The sequence below is a fragment of the Plectropomus leopardus genome, chromosome 2 (genome assembly GCF_026936395.1).
Source record: "Plectropomus leopardus strain MGB_pleo_1.0 chromosome 2, ASM2693639v1, whole genome shotgun sequence".
Lineage (NCBI taxonomy): Eukaryota > Metazoa > Chordata > Actinopteri > Perciformes > Serranidae > Plectropomus > Plectropomus leopardus.
Window position 1 is genome coordinate 37,966,453 of NC_142177.1, and position 20,549 is coordinate 37,987,001.

General features: G+C 38.1%; 1 protein-coding gene across 13 annotated transcripts in view; it reads right to left on the reverse strand.

Moving 5' to 3' along the window:
- The window catches only part of ptprt (protein tyrosine phosphatase receptor type T), a 475,570-nt gene that overhangs the window by 169,986 nt on the left and 285,035 nt on the right, over positions 1 to 20,549 (reverse strand). For all 13 annotated transcript variants that reach the window (XM_088070228.1, XM_088070218.1, XM_088070225.1 and 10 more), the window contains one exon: positions 10,514 to 10,649. In XM_088070228.1, coding sequence (XP_087926354.1) covers positions 10,514 to 10,649 — 136 coding nt within the window. The remainder of the gene's footprint in view (positions 1 to 10,513; positions 10,650 to 20,549) is intronic.

The following is a 20,549-nucleotide window of genomic DNA, read 5'->3' on the forward strand; positions in this document are numbered from 1 at the left end:
TGTCGCAGAGGAAGAGAGTGATTGATAAGCTGGAATGGATTAGCCTGAATGCAGTAATCAATTGATGTATGATTTGGCAGCAAGGCAGCAGCAATTTATGCAAAAGCGTGATTCTGTATAATTTGTGTAGACTTGTTAAAACAAACAAAATGTTCAAAGACACCAATGTGAAACTTTATCAAATCAAACACTAAGTAAAAGCAGAATTTTCTTTGAAGTGGAAACAGACAACTTTTCTTCTTCTTTTAAGCCAAAACAGGATCTTCTCTAACTGTATCCAAGTGGTCTTTGTGCCGAAACCTAACCACACTTCGAAAGGTTTTTGAAACATTAAGAAATGGTAACTTTTGGCATATTCTCTCTACATTAAAGCAAACAGGTAACTTATTGACACCAATGGCTCATAACTTGGAGCTACCTTTTACAACCAAAGTGTTATGCATATTGCTGCCTCATCTCTAAAACAACTGGATCCCTTGTGTAACTTTGTTGAGCTATGATGACAAACTGCTCATAGCTTGGCAACAAACACTCAGCTATTAACAATACAGCCGGCAGCAATTACGTACAACATCCCGGCTTCATGCATCCATATTTTCAGACACATATATATAAATCCTTGTCAATACTTAAACATCACAGTTTTGTACAGAGGCACTGAGAGGCAGGGTAGAAAAATAACATGTTACATCAAAAGAAATTTTACAAAATGAATCCAGTGAAAAGTGTTTGTCAGTTTGATCAAATCCCATCCACAACAGCAATATTCGACGCTGCAAACACCTGAGTTAAGTGTTAACGTATAGAGTGATGCAAAAATGAGTAAGCATCTTTGCAATTCCAGTTGGAGAGCATGACAATTCACACCTGTTGCATCCACTGTCTTTCTTAAAAAAACACTTCTGTTTGAACAGTAAATGTACAGTTTATCTTCATCAGATGCATACAGTCTTTATCAAAATTAACGCATAAAAGCAACAAAAGCATGTGGTTTAGTTTTGGAAAAAAACATCATGGTTTGGCTCAACATTCATACAGGAAGCAATCAGCGGGCTCCTGGTAAGAGTCCATTCAAAACAGCCTAATTCATCTGAGAGGTTCATCTCCTACATAGGCAGTAATGTACCTTACCAAGAAGATAATATCTTATTGTCTTAAATATCTTATCAAAATTATTGGTTATTATCATTGGTTGTGTTTACTGATATGAAAATCTCTTGTGTTAATCACAGACATTATTTCAGACATCTAAACACACTCTGCACCACTCTTTATGTTTACACCGAACTCAGGTGTTCATCTCAAGTTCATCTCCATGGGCGGTAACATCTCTGACCTAAGAGATAATAACTTGTACGTAGGAGATAACATCTCACATGTAGGAAATAATCACCTTTCCTCTTAGGGCCTTTGCAGTTTTGCTGTTTAGGACCACTTGATGAAATTCCTATGAACAACATTTTGTTTGTTTTCTCCGTGGCAAAATGACCCACAGTTACATCTCATATCCTCTTGAGCTCAGGTGGCCGTCTTTTCTAAGCAGACAAGGACTCAGATTTTGCAGGACAAATATCTAGGCTCTGTTAATTTCCGGCAAGGAAAAAACTGAAGTTGTATTCAAGTAAAATAATTCAAGAATGTTTTGAATTATTCTCAACTATAAGGCAGGTGTTGCTATCGAGGACATTATGGAGTCAGAGATGTGACAGACACATTTGGGTCTGTGCTTGGCCGATAGCGGTGTGTCTGTGTTTGCAACCGCCTCTTTCCACAGACCCATCTGGTGTTCTCTCTCTTTCTCAATCTGTGTATGTGTCCGTGTGTGTGTAACAATCCAGGGATCTGCCCAGGTCAGGATTGGCTTCAAATGCCAAAGGAGGAGTATCAGGCTATCAGCACACACAAACACACATGCATACAGGGGGCGATATGGCACTCACTTGACACAATTTTTTATCCAATCACATGAGCCCAAGAAAATAAATAAATTAAATGTTCAATGTAACATACAAAATGCAGATTGACACACACACACACACACACACACAGCTGATCCACTAAATACACTCACAAAATGTTAGTCGCTACTATCAAAACATCACATATTCTTTAGGTTTGCCTCTCTCTGTGTATGCATATGTGTTTATGTGTAGCTGTGTGCACATATTGGATTCATCTTTGTGGGTTTGCATGCACATTTACTCCAACGTGTGTGTCTCTATCATCTTGGCTGTGACTTTGACTCAGCAAACATTAGCCTCTGTGTGTACATCTTAGATTGTTTGTACTGCAGCCGCACTTGCAAGAGCACATCTTAAGCTCTGTGCCTGTGTGTGCGTGTTTGTGAGTGTGTAGACAGGACCCAGCTTTGGTGGGGACTAATCCTTTGTCTCGCAGCATCAGTAGCCTGCAGCAGGCCTGTTGCTATTCAGATAACACCTCAGACTCTACGTGACATCATGATTCCTCACATGTCAGTGAGGGCGGGGTTTCTGTGCCACTGCCTAAAAGCTGACCAATCACTTCACCTTGTTTCTATCTATCACAGGCTGATCACGAAGGGATTTACTTTCAGTGTCACTACCTTGCTGAAGTTTTTTTCTTTCAACAAACCTTTTAAAAGTCACAATTTAACTAAGTTACAAAACATAGTCTTTCTGAACTAAAATGACAAAGATCTTAGCACTTGTTCTCCACTCTTCCTTCAACTCTGTTTAATCAGGCTAAATGTACATCCTTGGCTGTAGTACCTTGTCAATAACACTCTTTGTTTAGCTGTAAATACTATGGAGTACTGCAGGGATGATGCTTTTTTGTAGGCTGACCTGGAGGTTAACATCATACTCAACAAACATTTATGATACTTAAATATTTGGTTCATCAAGACAATCTCAAAAAATTATTTTTTTAAGCATAAATCCAATTTGCGGAAGCACAAAGCTATCGGAAGGTTTTCAAGGACCGGCACCATGGTCACTTTAACAATGTCACCTCAACGAAACTGAAAAGCTGCGTTTGCCGCCGTAATGACGCTATTAAGTCTCATTTAGCCACTTCTTAGCAACTGTCCCTTTCAGACAAGTCAGAGCTTCAAAGTTCATAGATGTGGTCTTTACTGATGTATTTCACATTAAAGAACAAAATGTGAAAATGTCTTTAGCTTGTGTTAGACCTTATTTACGGCATCTAACCAAAAAGCCATTCAAAAAACCCATTGACTTTGAGACGAGGGACACCAGATGTGCAAAACTATTAATTTCCCAACATGCTCTTATCCTAAATTGCCACATATTGCTGCTTTACAGTGTACTTCTGCGCTCTTGGTATCCTTCTGCAGCTGACTTTTACATTCTGAAATGCCGTTACCATGATGTCAGCAAATCTACATGGTGGCATTACGCTGCGCTTGGTTATATTTAGACAGCGCGAGCAAATCCTGAAAAATCGTTAAAAACAGGCATCACATTCAGACAGGAAGGAAGTCTGGTGTTTGCTTCCTGAACACTGGACTCCCACATGAAAGTTGAAGAAGAAATTTGACAACTTCAGAATGAGAATGGGCTGCATCTTCTTTTTTCTTTTTCGTTTTAGGACTCATTCCTGCACCACTCTATACATTCACCCAAGGAGCTCAGGAGTTTGAAGTGTTGAAAGTTTTCTGTTGAAGACTGGATTTGATCACACTGACAAACACTGTATCTAGTGTTAATATGCAAAAGAATTTAATTTGCTGTAACTAAAAAAAAAAATGCCTTGTAGAATTTCCGACTGGACTTAAAAAGAGTGAGATGAAGCAGTGAGGTGAGCTAGTGAGGGAGTTCTTGCACTCACCTCTTGGATGCACATTATTTATAAAACTATCTAGTTGAAGGGGGTCACACAAAGTCAACAAAAAGCTCTGTAAACTCAATCCAATATAAAGTGAAATAAGCATTCTCTTCTTTAACTTTGCACTGAGTCTTTTATATCAGTATGAAGTTAAGCATGCTTGCACATGCATACTGTAAATAAGCACTAAAACATACAGATAGCTCCAACATTGCCTGAATGACCCCACCTTGCTTGTCAGGACTTATTATATACTCAGAAGCCCTTCGGGTGAAGTTTGGGATTAATAATTCAGACATTTCGGCACAAATGCATCTTTAAGGCCAGAAAACAACAGCTAATGTGAACAGGCAGATGCCCAGCAGCCGAGGTGTTGCCTTAAATTTATGCCTAATGCAAAAATATATATATATATATATGTATATATATATATATATATATATATATATATATATCCATATTTCTTCATCATTTACTCGTTTGCCTACTTAATTTTGTGCTCTATTTTTGAGCAGTTTATTTCATTTGTATCTATTTAAGCTATTGAACCAGGTAGACCCATCAAGGTTGAGTCTCTTTTCTTTAGATGGACCTGGACACAAAAGCAGTATGAAAGCTTCAAAAAACCAAAAACACAAAAGATATCTGAGGGTTAGAATTTTTAAAAGGTTGAATAAAAAGAAATGCGGGTGGGTAAAAAAAGTTAAAATAAAAAATTTTTCCATCAATTTGCTGTTCCACAGATGTCACCTTTTTTTCAGTTACTTAGTCGAGGTCAGCTGGTCTGGAATCTCTCTCACACACACACACACACACACACACACACACACACACACACACACACACACACACACACACAAATAAAAATGTGCCAGCGTTTAGGGAGCTTCAGGAACATTAATTATTCATCTATTCCCCTCTCAACCTTTTTATGAAAAGCGTATCTCCCGGTAGTGGTTGTCTGAGCCCTCAGGGCCACCTGACTTTAGAAACATTGAATCCCCATTAAGACCTAAGCCATGTCCTGTGTTATTCCCTTTTACATTACATTATTAGAAACATCCCCTGGCTTGCCTTGAAAAGCAAAGTCCATTTGGAACATGTGTAGTAGCATTTTAAAAGATTAATTGGACAGTTGTGCGTGCTCACTTCCCAACAAAGTTTTGTCATAGAATAATTTATGGGCTCTGAGAGGCATGTAAAACACTTTTGATTTAAAAAACACTTTTTTTCTGCGACCTGGACGATGGCTAAAGTGAGTGGAATAAAATATAGATGATCTCAGAAAACAGTCTATGATATGGTACACCTCCCACTGTCTGAACCTATTTGTCTGCACTCCTTTTTCCAGTTCTTTCTCTCTCTTCTGTCAAGAATTTTCACCACTTGCAGGATCATATATTATTTACCTGTTTAGTATTTCTTCTAATTTCTACTGCAGGTTTTCCTTTCTACATGCGATCTTTTCTTTCCTTCTTGCTCATAACTCTTCTCTAGACTGGATAATTCATGCACTTACCATGAAAAGTGGTAGGTAAGTAGAAAAAAAAATCAATAAAAGCTTCTACACACAGCCAAACAGGTTCTAACAGGAATATGATCTGAAATCAGGGCAAAATTAACAACATCAGCAACTAACATTACATGGTTCCCTGATGTTAGCATGTTGCTACATGTAGCATTGTACTTGTAGCTGCTAAATGTCGTCATTTCTCTCCATCTGTCAAGATTCTTCACTTTCCCATAGAATAATTTTTTATTTAACTTTTAGGTATTTCTCTTTCCTAAAGGTGCAGTCATTTCTTCCTTCCTTTCTCCTCCACCCCTCTTCTCTAGATTGGATATTTTATACCACTTTCTTCCATTAAACTTTTAAGAAAAGTTTCAAAACACAGCCGGTCATGTTCCAGCAGGGAACACAAGGGAGAAATTAACAATTTCAGCAACTAAAATGGCATATTCCCCTGATATTAGCATGTTAACACATGTAGCATTGGATTTCCAACCTGGGAATAAAGTTATTTCTTTCTCCTATAGCTTCAGTACTATACTATATCTTAATATGACTTATTATTTATCTTTCTGGTCTTTCTAACAACATCAGCAACCAACATAACATGCCTCCCTGACATTAGCATGTTGCTACATGTAGCATTGTGCTTGCAGCTGAGGAATTAAACTCTCACTCTCACTTCTGTCAAGACTCTTCACTATTACATTAAATCAATTATTTTTATCTTATTCGTATTTGCACAAATTTCTACTGCAATTTTTCTTTCCTACATATGCAATATTTTCTTTTTACCTTTCTTCATTTTCTTTAGATTGGATATTTCATATTTCCTTTCTGTAACTTCCTTTCACTTTTATCTTATTATCCTCACCCCAATGCCGTGATCATCTCCATATCCGCTCGGCTTTTCTTTCTCTCTGTCTGTGACATGCTAATAGGTGCTCCATGACTCCTTTTGACCTGTCCGGGATCTTTAACCCTGACCGGTGACCTGGGTTAGCTTGAGTTCATGAGAACATCCGAACAGCATTTTGACAGCTTCCTTCTTTTCTACCTCTTCTTCTGCATCTTTTTCCTCTCTCTCTCCAACATCCACTGTGGTGGTGTTTGCCCTCTACTTGGCCTTTTTATGTATATTATGCCCTGTTAGCATCTAATTAGCATATCCATTTGACCTCCAGGTTAACCAGAGCTGCCATGTTTTCACATTTCTCAAACACCTTACAGTTTCTTTCTTTTCTTCCTCTCCTCTTTTCCTTTTGCCTTCCTGTTTCTCTCCTCTCCTATATTCTCCACCTTCTGAAGTCTCTACTTACACCCATCTTGTTACTTCTGGCATTTTGTTACTTCTGGCATTTCCCGCCCCTGGCTATGATAGATTTTTATCCTCTTGGTGTTTGAGATATTTTCTGTTAGCTTGTGATTAGCATTGCTGGCTGACCCTTTGACCTCTCTGAATTCCCATCCTCTTCTGCTCACTTGCAATGGATGTCATGTGTTCAGAATAGCGATAAGATTATCTGCCAATTTCCCTCACTGAATTTCCATCTGTGCATGTATTTTTATGTCCCTCAGTTGTGTTTGATCAGCCCTACAGTAAGTGCTTTGTGTTTATGTGGTGAAAACAAAAATTCACCTGGTTTTCAGTGAACTGCTAGTTTGTGGTGTAGCAGTGGTGTCAGACCCATGGCCTCTGTGTGGCTGGGTTTTTTCTTACGTGGCATTGGACATTTTGCTATATGTTTGCTGCGAACATATTTAATGTCATGCTGCATGAGTGCAAACGGTGTCTTGTCCTTTCTACTAGCAAGAAATGAAGGCATGACTTAAATATGTATAAAGTTGTGTTTCCTCCTAATAAATTTAAAGAAAATAACATTTAAAAACACTGCAGGGCATTATTCCCCAACAAAAAATAGCCCAGTCTTAACTGGTAATCTGTGTTTTACAATCTGATATAAAGTCTCTCCAAAATAAAATGAATGCAAGAGCTTGTTCCATTCAAGTAAAAGGAATGTAGAGCAATCTACATTTAGCAATCCAAAAGCAAAATACATAAACCAATGAAAAATTCAAGTTACTTAACAAAACAGTTACTCTTTGTTACAGTAACAAACCTCAAATCCAGCAGTCCAACAAAATATCTTACAGTAAAATTAGTGCAATTTGAATAACAGTAGAACTTTTCTCTAACAGAAATAATTAAAACTGGTACATTATTTCTGCATCAAAATAGACCAGCCTTAACTGGGCCGTAAGGCATACTGCTGCCTGCTGATATGAGTGCTGTATTTTCATATTTATAAGCACATATTCCTCTCATTTGTGTATACATACAAGCTCCTGCACAGCTGACAAACCCATCCTGTTAATGTTTCAAAGTAAAATGCATTGTATCAGCAATTGATGGCATTCTGTCCAGAGACACAGACAGATAGCTTTTGTTTTGAAAGGGAAGCAATGAAATGAGGTAAAACAAACATCTTTGTATTTCCTCATCTCTGTGACAGAGAGACTTTAAACTGCAGTATAAAGTGGTATAGAGTCAACAAATGCGAGCATCACGCTTAAAAAAAAAACGGCGAGCCACCGTTTCTCTACATGTGCTGCAGCTGACGCGCAGCTCAGACGCGCCTGACAGGCGCTGCTCTGGCGAGCAGTGTGCACGCTCCGACTCGATACACGAGCACCAAAACAAAAACAACATAATCGCTGCTACTCACGCTCTCATTACGATCTCATGCACTGTGTAAAACAGTGTGGCGCGTCGTTACACATGAAGTGAATCGACGTAATCGATTAGTCCCTGCACTGACAGGGACTAAACAACCCAGAAGTTGAACAGCATAAATTTGTAGAGGAAAGCCGGGAAAAACAAAAGAAAAAGCGGAAGGGGTGAAAACAAGACAAAATTATGGGTAGAGAGTAGAGTACATACGAAATGTACTTCGCCAAAAAGTTATCAGTGTTTTCACCATTTGACATGCAACCCCTTTGTTGCGTGCTAAGTTGTTCGGTATTTGACGTAAAAGGTCAAATGGAAGAAGGTCCAGTAGCAACTAGCTGAAAGGGGGCATATCGCCACCTACCACAGCAGAGTTGGACAGATTTCTGTCAATAAATCAATTCTTCCTGGTGCTTGTATAGTATACTGGGACAAGTACAGTCGATCAATTAAATGGCCTATTCGAGCTATAATTGTAGCTTGACATTACTGTGCATGTAAACATACTGACTGCAGCTGCCAATCCAGCTTCTACCTCGGTTACCAAAATAACCTTTTTCCAGTGTTAGAGGAACAAATTCAGCCAATCTAAAGACATAAAGAATATCATGCTCACAATAAATCTCATCCAAACATTGCCACCTGGAAAGAGTCAAAATAACAACTCTGCATATTATTAGAGGATCCAACCACCATCATTATTTTTGAAAAACAGCCCCGCTGTTTCGAGTACCCACCATTATTTGTTTTGATGTCTGCTTGTATGAAAGGATTTGGCGCCTTGGGCGATCAGATCAAGTAATCCTTATCCCCTCTCTTCCACCTCCCTGTGGCTCTACTCTCAGTTTTGTAGTGCATTTGTGCTTCAATTACTAACATCACAAAAAGTGCCACAGTGTGGTTGCTGGAATGCATTTGCATGTTTTGTGTTTGTCTGTTTGCACTGATCCTGCTGTAGAATTGTCATTTACTTTATTATGTCAAGGCAAAGTTTTGTAGAAGTTTTGACTGTGAAGTAAGAAGCTGACACAAACATAAAAAATGGAGAAAAAAAATCAAACACATATCATTGGAGCAAAACAAAGGTTATAAGCATGAGTCGGGCAGAGAGGGATGAAGTGAAAAAGAGAAATAGAGAAAGTAATGGAGAGAAATGCAGGTGATGGTGGCAAGCCAGTGTGCATGTTAACAAAGACCCAGACAGCGGTGTTTGTCTGGAAAAAAGTCATACAATTCAACTGGGTGTTAGGTATCTAAACTCTGGGCAACTCGATCATTGTTATTTATTTTTGCCTTTTAGGCATTGAGGGGATTAAGTACATCTCCAGATTTAATACATTATTCTGACCTTTAAAATTGCCTTAAGAAATAAAACAAAAGTTTGTGGCCTTCACAATCATAACAGTGTGTAACCTGCAAAGTCTGATAAAATGCTAATCTCTACGAAAGATTTTTGTTGAGCGATACTGAAATTACACAAGAAGCATTTCTAATTCAGATTCAATCTTCCTTATTAAACTGAATTCCCCTCCTCCTCAAGACATAAACTTTCCATGGGTGTAAAATTGAGCATCTGCTTTCTATCTTCCTATTCATATTCATTTCTACCTGCATATATGAGGACACATTCAATTTACACTTTGAGGTCTATCCATAAATCTTTCTATTTATCTATCTAATCATGTGGTTTAAAGATGCTAAATTTACTATATTATTCATCAACATATGCAGTTGTCAAGTGTACAATAACAAAATGGTCATAAATATTGCTGAAATATAAAATCTGAGAAGTTGCTCTAACTTAAAAGTTTTGTTTACTTTATACCCGATTGTTTGGTTTACTTGAAATTTGTATTTACCTATTTTTGTGAAGTTGTTGCAACTTAAAAGTGACAAGCAAAATTAATATGATCTTTCTAAGTGTTAACATAAGTAAACCAAGTTAGTCTGATATAACTTGAGGATATTGCCAATGATAAAGTTAGGGGATCTGCTGTTAGTCTTCATTAACATATCTAAGACTACACAAATATTTATATGTAGTTTGCAACCTGCACAACCAATAAATATACTGTATATAGTATAGTATAGTATAGTAAAGTATAGTATTATATATATATATATAAATATATTTATTTACTTAAGTTGCTAAAAGTAAAAATGATTGATTTAATTAAACCTGCATTTTTAAGTTGCAAAAACTTCACAAAATCAAGTAAATATACCTGAATTTTAGGTCAACTTAACAATCACATATGAAGTAAAAACAAATTAAGACAGATACTTATATTAACTTACATTTTTCAAGAAAAATTCCTATTTTTTTTAAAAGTAAAATCAACTTGTCAGATTATACAGGGTTGTCTCTGGGTTAAGAAAATTGCTGTGAGGGTACAACATTAAAATGCTCAACAGAGCACCTTCCTGATGTTGTGTTTATTACCTACCTGCGTTTGAAGGTGAGGACGACGCCAAGGAGGATGATGATGAACATGAGGATTCCTGCGATCACTCCGGCCATTTTCACTGTGCTGTCCACCTGCTTCTCCGGCTCCATTGCATCAGAGTCCTGTGTGGACGCACCTACACACACGGACACACACACACACACACACGGACACACACACAAACACACAGGTATGCACATAGTCAAATAGTAGGCAACCATATACAAACAGCCAGGCACAAAGACAGGACCACACAGGTGCATGCACACATGGATAAACACATGAACACAATCAGGCACTCAGGCATGCATAAACATATATAAACACCCATACACAAAAGATGGTAGCCACCCTTGATTAACAAACACTTTCTGAGAAACACTCGAAAAACATACATTTGTTAGCCGCAAACAGACACACTTCCGCCACTTTATCCCAAGGTGAAGACACTCCATTCATTCATATGCAAAGAGCCAAACAACTCAAACATAATGCCAGGGGATGAAAACAGCGGCAAAATGGGAAAACATGCAAAACAAACACGAAAAAGAGATACATAGAGTTGTGTTCAAAAATGCAACACAGACTTCAAAATTGTGGCGACTTTGCTTTGTTGTTTACTTTTTTGCTGTCAATTGAAAGTCTTTTTTTTTCTTTTGAAACAAAAAACTTCTCTTAAAGCACAGGTAACAGATATTAAAGATTTTGAGTGAAACAGCCATGTGGGCACCATGAACATGGTATTAATATACATACATTAAAAAAAGAAAGAAAAAATTTAGCATTGGGAAGAATTTTAATGCAAATTTACGAAACATCAGGGGCACAAAAAAGTCCTCTGTTTTAAATTTAACAATCTATCCTAAAGAAAGAAAAAAAAAGATAAAAATAAGAAAAGTAAAGGGAAGAGTGCTTACAATTTCAGCCATTTTTTTTTTTTGTAAGCGACTCACGACTTCAATCGCAGGACAAACAAACATTTAAAATTGCCCCAGGACAAACAATGCACAAATGTAAAAGTTATACAAAGACATCAAGGTTTAAACTCCACACATGCACATGGAGAATTAAATAAGCTGGCAAACAAATGAACAAACACAGCAGAGAGGAAACAACACTTGGACAAGGTGAGCGCAAGGTTGATGTGCAGTGTGGATTTTGCAGGACAATACGTATTCACGCAGGTAAGAGCATCCGTGGATGGGTTTATAAAGGCCAGAGGTGACTGTCGATAGACTGAATGAGCGACAGTGCAGCCAGTGAAGGAGGATGAGATGAAGACGGAGCGAGTGTCACCTCTGAATGCAGAGAGGAAGTGTGTTGTGCTTCCTGCTTGCTGCTTAGATTTCTTCATTTCAACATTGCTCTGATGATGCATACACTTTAATATGGCTTATGTGATTTTAGATTAAAACATTATCAAGATACATGGTAAATTTAATCTTTTTAACTATTTCTTTTTTTTCTCTCTGATGCAAAATAACAGTGTGTGTTGGATCTGTATGCTATACACATCTACAGGATGAGCTGTGATCATTTCTGCTGCCATATGGTAATTTCATCATTTCACATCTTTTCTTTTGTCATGTTTTTCCTTATTAAACAACCTATTCACAAAAACATAACTTTGTTGTCACTATGTTTCAGAAGTCTAAATGTAATGTTTTTCAGTTTATGTTATCATATTTTGCTTATAAGCTTTTGACATAATCACAACAGGAAAATACAATTACTATATCTGTTTTTGTCTTTTTGTCTTGAAAGCTTGTTTTCTATACACTCTAGTGCATTATGGATGTAATTAAAGGAGTATTTCACGGATATAAAGAACTTCCACACATTAAACTAGGCCGTCTTTGCAGTAGAAAGACGCAAATACTTATGAAATTGATGCTATATGACCAAGGAAAATGGACATAAAGGGTGCTCTTGCAGAAGAGGTAGAAAACCCATAACTACCAGAATGCTATGTACCTGATCAGATCAATAACGCTCCTGGTGGTGGGTTATATATTGGGGAATGGTTTGTGTCAAACAATAGAAAATGGCCAGATCTGGTGTTACAGTAAAACGATAAGCTAAAACATGTTTCTAAAAACTCTTGAGGTTAGAAATATGCAGCTCAGCATTGGTGGGATATTGGTTTATTTTTGATCAGCATGATTTGATCTCCATTTTTTTTGGCCTCTGTTTTCACTGTGCAGGAAGCAGTATGGTGTCCACCTCCTCAAAAACTCTCACCATTACGATGAAAAAAAGATCAAAATATATTTAAAATAAAAATTAATGCAAGAGCTTATATAATATAAAAAAATATATTTCTAAAAACATTTTAGGCAAAAAATAGGCAGTGTGGTAACATAATCTTGATTTATGTTTGATCAGCACTGTCTAGTTTTACCATCTGACTGGATTTCTGACCAAGTTTGTTTTTTGATCAGCTGTGTACTCTTTGTGTCCGCAGTGGCGGATGAAAGAAGCGGAAGTACAACCTAAAGTTTGAACAACTGCCCCAGGAGCCAGCAAAACACCACCGGTTTATGTGAATTATGTTATTTGTCAGTGTTTGGGAGAGGAGGGATATCTAGGCACTGGTTAGATCTACACACACTACCCACAAAGCTGGTTGAAAATCAGCAAAGTATCCCTTCAAGAGTCAGTAGATGACTTCAAGACTTTAAAATTGAGGAAAACTTAATTATTTCAAGTAAAACTTAAAAAAGCAATTAATTTGAGCCGTGCAGCTGAACTGTACTGAACACGCTGTGTCACATTCTGCAGTCACAGAACAAAACTACATATCCACTGAGTACCTGCCACCTCGACACATCCTTTTTACGGCCAGTTAGTATTTTCAGATGACATTTTGCAGTTCGCACTGAAAGAGTGTCAAGTGTTTGTCAGACACCAGCTCATGTGCCAGTTACACTTTCAACTCTCACAGAGATGTTGCTCGGAAGCGAAAAAACAGACTAACAAAACTATTAATAAAGCTGCTGCCCCTCTATTGGAGGATTGAATGAAAGCAAGGTCACATAACAAAGAGATATACACTGAAAGAAATACGTAGGGCTGCGAGGGCAGATATACAAGCGAGCACAAAATAATGAATACATGAATAAAATAAGAAAGAGGTACAGTGCATGTGGGAGAAGACTGAGAAAGCAAGAAAAACATCAAGACAGAAATGTTTAGAGGGAAAGAAAGATGGGGATAAATGATGAGAGAGATAAAAGAAAGTGAAAAAAGTGGTAAAAGGAGAATTTAATTGAAAAGAAACCTGACATGAGTAAAAAAATAAAAACAAGTCTGGAAAGAGAAAGATGAGAAACCCTCCAGTGCAGGACCCTGCGATCCTACACCTAAATGCACCTGCTCGCTCACAGACATGCAACCAAGCAGCCTCTTGTTATAACCTTGATAGACAAAGACAGCCGATTAATAGAATAATACTGCTGCGTGGGAGTTCGGTTTAATCCCCTGTCTCTCTCATCTTCGCCCCCTCTGCTATAACAACACAAGGTTGGCAGTAGAATCAACCGAGCTAACGGCTTAAGCACCTAACCTTGGCACGCTCGGTAATAGCTGCCGCAGTCCTCAATAGCAGCGGTGATGAGATGTTCCTTTAAAAACCCTGAATGCCTTCAATGACAACACATTCACCGTCTTTGTAACCCAATCACGGACAGCGTCCCCCATCTTGAAGCTGAACCATCTTTGAAAAAAAATTAAGAAAATACATCTGTCACTCTCCATCCTACGCTTTAATGCACAAGAAAACAGCTCTTTCTCCCTGCATGTTTTCAACAGAAATGAGACATCAAATAGACATTTTAATGGCGGCGTTAAGTATTTAAGTGCTGTAGTTTTTGAAAAGTACACTACACATTTCTTGGTGAAGAAACAGGATTTTTAAATGGATTCTGAATGTTTTATGTCAACTTTAGTAGAAAAAATATCACTCTTAGTTAAAAATTTGGGAGTGACTGCAACATCTGAAAGCTGAAGATAAAAGAAAAGATGAAGGGCAGATGTTGCTTCATCCACTATGCTGATTTGGTTGAATATAGTTGCAGACGTTGATGCAGCGTATACCTCTTTCATGCTGTTTTTTTTAAACACAGATAAACCCACTAAAAATAGGCTAGAACTGCTTTTCAATTGCCAGTAGAGCAGAGCTGTGTAAACGGCTCTATAGCAGATAAGCATGTGTGTGAGCATAGACAGAGGCTTGTGGAAACTTTATGGTTGTTACTTCTCTTTATATATCTCTTACTTATTAGTCTTTCTTTTATTCTCGTGTCTACTGCTGACACATGTGACCCAGCTGTGATTGGTGATTGTATAATTCCCATTGTATTAAAGAGCCAGATGTTAGCAGGTTTTTTGTGTAGTGGGAATGAGGCTTTAGTTGCTAGCTTGATTTACAGACACTAAGTGGGTGTGTGAGGAGAGCCTTTTTTAATAGCAGTGATCTGTACAACCTGGTGTTTATAACTTGATTCCTACTTTGATTAAATCTTTCTAAAGAAGCAGACAGAGATAGAGGCATAAAAAGGTAAGTGAGAAATGTGGTTGGACAGACCAAATTTATGGAGCTCTTAGAGCTGTGATTATTATCACATCTAGAAAAGGCAAAGTGGTTGTCCATCTGTTTTTGAAAGTTAATCTGGACTCAGATCTCAACAACTCTCAGACTGTCTGAGCAGCACCTTCTTTCTTCTTTCTTTCTTCTCTATATATTGTCCTCATCAGTGCCGTCTGAACATGCTTCATTTTGCCATTGACAGGCTCAGATCATTATTCAATTCATGTCTGACAATTCATGGAAAGCATCTCTCTCAATTTCAAAATTGTTGCTCCTATTTGTCAAGTAGAAAGAGAAACATTGGAAAATAGGGTCCAGTTTGAGAAATACCAAACTTACCCTTTAACAATATTTTGCTTCACGTCACTACAAATCACACTACAATGAAGGGGAATAAATCTCATCTTACTTTTAATTTAACAATATGTTTGGTCCATTTGAGCCTATACCGCTGCCAAGCATTTTCAATGTGCTACCAACACACATGAAAAGATACAGCTGAACTTGCAAATTTCAACTTAAAACTTCACCCATCTAATGCAAGCAATGGCAGCTCTGACTTTTAAAAAACATGTGGCCTGCTGTTTTTTATCCCATTAACGCTATCCAGAAAATAACCCAGGAAGGACACATTCAGATTCAGCCTGCACATCTGTCATCAGTAAAGGTGTAAAGACGTGTGAATTTCAGCGTGTAGCAGCACATTATAGCTACATGAGAGCCACCGGCTCACATATTTCCCTGTACTCTTTGCCCTGATAATCACCTCACGGCTGTATTAAACCTCAATTTCCCTCCTGAGTGATCCACAATATGTGTCACCTGACACATTACAGTGTGACCCCATTTGTTCGCACTTCACCGGCCCACCTGCTGATTGGGTTCAACAATTCATGATGTAAGAGCAGAGGACCCCATCTGGCGACGGGTTCAGCTTCATTTAACATTGCGATTGGTCGGCTCAGGCGCCGCCCGGCCAATCAGGCGGGCTGTGACAGGGTTGTGACCGGTGCAGAGGAGAAGTGATCTAATGCGACTGCGTCCGTAACAAGGGCGTAAGAGTTGAGGCAAAGCAAATCATCACAGCAAAATAGGATTGATTGACAACCGGTGCAAACACAATATGGAGGACAACGTGGCCTCGTTTATTATTGTATTGTCACCGTCGCCTCACAGGTGGCTCTTAAGTATGTACAATTTATAGATCCATCTTGCTGTCTTGCCATCGGTGCTGGCAGGTGGTGTGGGTATTATTTTCTTGGCATGGATCAGGTCCCTAAAAAAAGCAGATCGAACAGTAGAGGGCCTCATATCTAAACATCATGTTTGGTCAGGTAAATGTTCTCAGCTTTTCTCAAATGGAATTATTAGACTGATAATAATTAATAAAATGGTCCCGGGAATAGATGCTAACTAAGGTTTAATAACCAGTACTTAAAACTTTGAAACCTGAGCAAAAATGATTTCTTACCAAAAAAAGGAAAGAGGCTATGTGCAACTTAACAAGAAATTTGCAAAAACTCAAGATAAATATGAATAATATATGTATAAATTTCAATAAGAAAATGTTTAATTTTAAAAATCATTTATATTGCTTTCTTGATATTTTCTTTAGTTACTTGCTGATTCTCCACTGATTTCCTCTCTTTTCTAAATATAATTTTCTGATCATTTTCTTGTCACCCTTTACTAATTTTTTGCTTTGCGTTACATTTCAGGCTAAGTTGCCGATCGCCTTCTTCTTGTGTTTTTGAAAGAAATCTAACCGATTTGCTCATGTTTCAAAGGTTTAAATCTTGTGAAAGATATCTGAAGGCAGCACAAGAAAACTGAGATTGATTCAGGTTTGAATGTCCAAATGTCCAATTTAAAAATAAAGATCTTACATTAAATATTTTACACTGCATGTATTAAGAGCATGTTCCAAAAGCCTGAAAGGCAAGGTTAATAAAAAGGTGGGCAATTTTCCTTTTCAAATGAGACAACAAAATGACAAATCCTCTTTGGTTTTTTTGAGAGCACTATCAACCTGCGTTCTTGCTGAGCACAACATTACTCGTCTGTACTTGTAGTGGAGAGGACCTTAATGGAGAGAGGAGTGGGGGGGCCTGTGCGGTAATGGCAAGAAGAGCGTCTTAAATTCTTTATTTTTCCTGTAAAATCCTCCCAAGAGAAAGAACATGAAATATCGATCTGAGAGGTATAACTGCTCGTACTGTCTTTGTAGACGCCAGGATTCACAACCACTTGGCCTTCACGATGATAGGGCTTTCCCACGAGGGGAATACTGCAGGCATGGACAACAACACAGTTAGTGGTGTCTACAGGGAATTTAAGCACACAGATACTCTTCAGCTCATAAATGTGGAGGGAACTGATACTGCCAAGCTTTACAAGACAGGCCTAATAATACTAACAGGAATACATTTGAAAGATTATTTTATTTAATTTCTTTGCTAAGTAATCATCTTAGAAAAGCATAAAATTAAATTTGGTGCCAAGGTCTATGTTACACAGTCAATAGAGAGGAGAGACGAACTGTTTGATCACTTTATGACTTTATTCCGTTTGGTTCAGTACTGCTGGGGTAGGAGCTTTTTTGAGGACACAGATAAACTGTTCAAATATTTTCCCTTTGCAGTGCCCACGGTCTAGTGTAGGTTACTGGTTTATTGAATTATACTATATATGCCTGATATCAGACAGAATTGTCAACTTGTTACTCTGTCTTCAGTCTGACATTGCATCCATTTTTAATGATTTCTGTAGGGGAGCAGGATTTGATCTCCTCTAACCAATCACTAGACACTGATGTATCCGGCTGAATATATCATGTAATTTTAAGTCCACACTGATGCACTGCCAGAACCTGGAAGTTATTGTAAATTACATTGTAATTCGGTATATAGCATTTGCCATTGTTGTGATTTCTCTTCATTGGTTCTGGTCATGGGTGTATTAAGAGAACTGGATACAGTTTGGCGGTTGGGTTCGTTTGCTAGGAAAGTTGCTCAGTGGTGCATGAAGCCAAAATAGTTCAACTGCCGTGTGAAAAATTAAACAATGTTAAGCGCTGCTTCCACGTCACTTGGCCCACAAAGCAGACACACTAGGCCTCCGCGCACGGACAGACCCAACAATCGTCCAACTTCTGCCAGCAGAGTGGCTGACTTCAAGTTTAGCACTCTGCTAACTTGAGTGGAATCAAAATTTTTATCTTGTGGTTCTTTCAGACTTTCGAAATGTTATGAATGAATGGATTCAATTCTGACAGGGAAATGAGTCATTTCAAGAGGTTTGTGTGCTCAAAAAATGTGTCCACTGATTAATAAATGTCTCTTTCCCAATGTAAGACTATGGGGAAAGACTTTTTGGGCCCAATGACATCATGTGAAAGACCCTGAAAATTGCAGTACTGCTGTTTAACCACTGCAAAAATTGGCTTACAAGCTCAGCACATTTCCCGTGGACCTGATTCTGGTGCACTGCTTAAAAATGCTTGACAACAGCTTAACAATGATACTAATCCCACCTGTCACAGTGATTAACTATTCGAAGCCCATTGAAACACTAAATTGGTGGAGCGGGCTGATCCAAAACTTGTGGATCAAGTCAAATAAGCTACATTATACTTTAAGATACATATCAAATATGGTGTTGCTCTTTGATTTTTCTGTTAAATGATGAACACTGTTATTTTAAGAGGGATTTGTGAGCAGGATGGCAATTACTTTACATGAATCATAAAAACTGAGAGGAAATAAAGTACTGTGTTCGAATATACTAATTTTGTCCTACTGTTTGATGTCTAAGGAAGAGCTGCCATCAGTATTAACACACAATAGAAGAAGGATAAATGCATTGAAGGAGACTTTGTCAGTGTTTGCCATTATAACTGTGACAACAGTGGGCTGTTGATGATATTGGCTTTAATTCCCAGAATGTCATTTGCTCCTGAATGCACACAAACTGTGTGCATGTGTGTATATGCGCACTCGTGTAATATCCTTTTCATTTATACATTTCTCTGCACTCTTTTTCTTTTTACTTCGCCTACTCGGAGAGCATGATAAAATTATCAGGGAGGAATTATGGGCAAAACCAGAGATATTAAAAACATAATCTCATCCAAATGGAGAGAAGATTGATTCTCCCAGCTACCAACGCACTGCAGCAGGCCTGAATGGCATATTAAATGCTGCTTTCCAGTGTGTGTGTGCGCGCACGTGTCACAGGTACAGATCGCTGCTGAGCATAGGTGTAGCCTATGTGTGTGTGTGTATGTGCAAATTTGACTGAACATTTCGAAAATATGATGACTGACTCTTACCTTTATCATATATTTATTGCATAGAGCTCTGATATTCAATTTAAGGCCTGCAGGCCAAATCTGGCCCCCCAACTAAAGTCCTGGTACAGCCCCAAATGTCCTAAAATCCTAGAAACGTCTTAAAATCCTAGAGGAGTCCAAATTTGCGAGAAATTACCTTAAGTCCTAGAAATGTCCTACAAACCTAGAATCATCCTAAAATCTGAAAAATGTTCTAAAATCAGAAAAACGTTCAAAAATCTTGATTAGTTCTAAAATCTGAGATATGTACTAAAATCCTAAAAACACGTATGGGGCTTCTGCGACTAGCCCCTGACCCCCTATCATTTTGCAAAAGTGGCCCCATAGCAAAGCACGTTGAGGTTCCCTGATGCAGGGATTTAATTGGAGAGTAAGATAATAAAATAGGCTATATGTATTTGGGGATTTGAGGCAGTATGTTGGCAAAGTACATGTTTATTTCAAGTACATGTACACATCATAACATGCATGTGCGTTATGCATGTTATGTACTGTGTATGAGTGTATATTTGTGTTTTATATCAGGGTTGATGTGAAGGTTTGGTTTATAGGTATTGTTTGTCGGCAGCTGTGGGATGCATCCTCTGTGGATTAGTGTTAGCGTGGCTGAGTGTGTTTAACAGGATTACTAATCTGAACTATGCTGCCACAGCGCTCTGTGTGTGTGTGTGTGTGTGTGTGTGTGTGTGTGTGTGTGTGTGTTAAAACATGGCGTGTGGTCACATGGTTATGGATTAACACATCATCTGTCTCCATAACTTAGTAAACAATGGACAATGCTAATGGCTGACTCTAAATTCCTGTCTCTCTCTCTCTCTCTCTCTCTCGCACACACACACACACACACACACACACACACACACACACACACACACACACACACACACTATAATTTCCATTCATGTTGACATTAATGTTAAGGTCAGCAGGACAGGGTTTACAAAGTACTTTAGAGCTTTAAAGAACTAAAACCACTTAAATGCTACGTCATCTCGGGGTAGGAAGTGGGGGTGGTGTTAACAATATGAACTTTACCACACACAAAACAAAAATGGCGACCATTTGAAATAAAAACATAAAACTACCGCCTTGCTGTT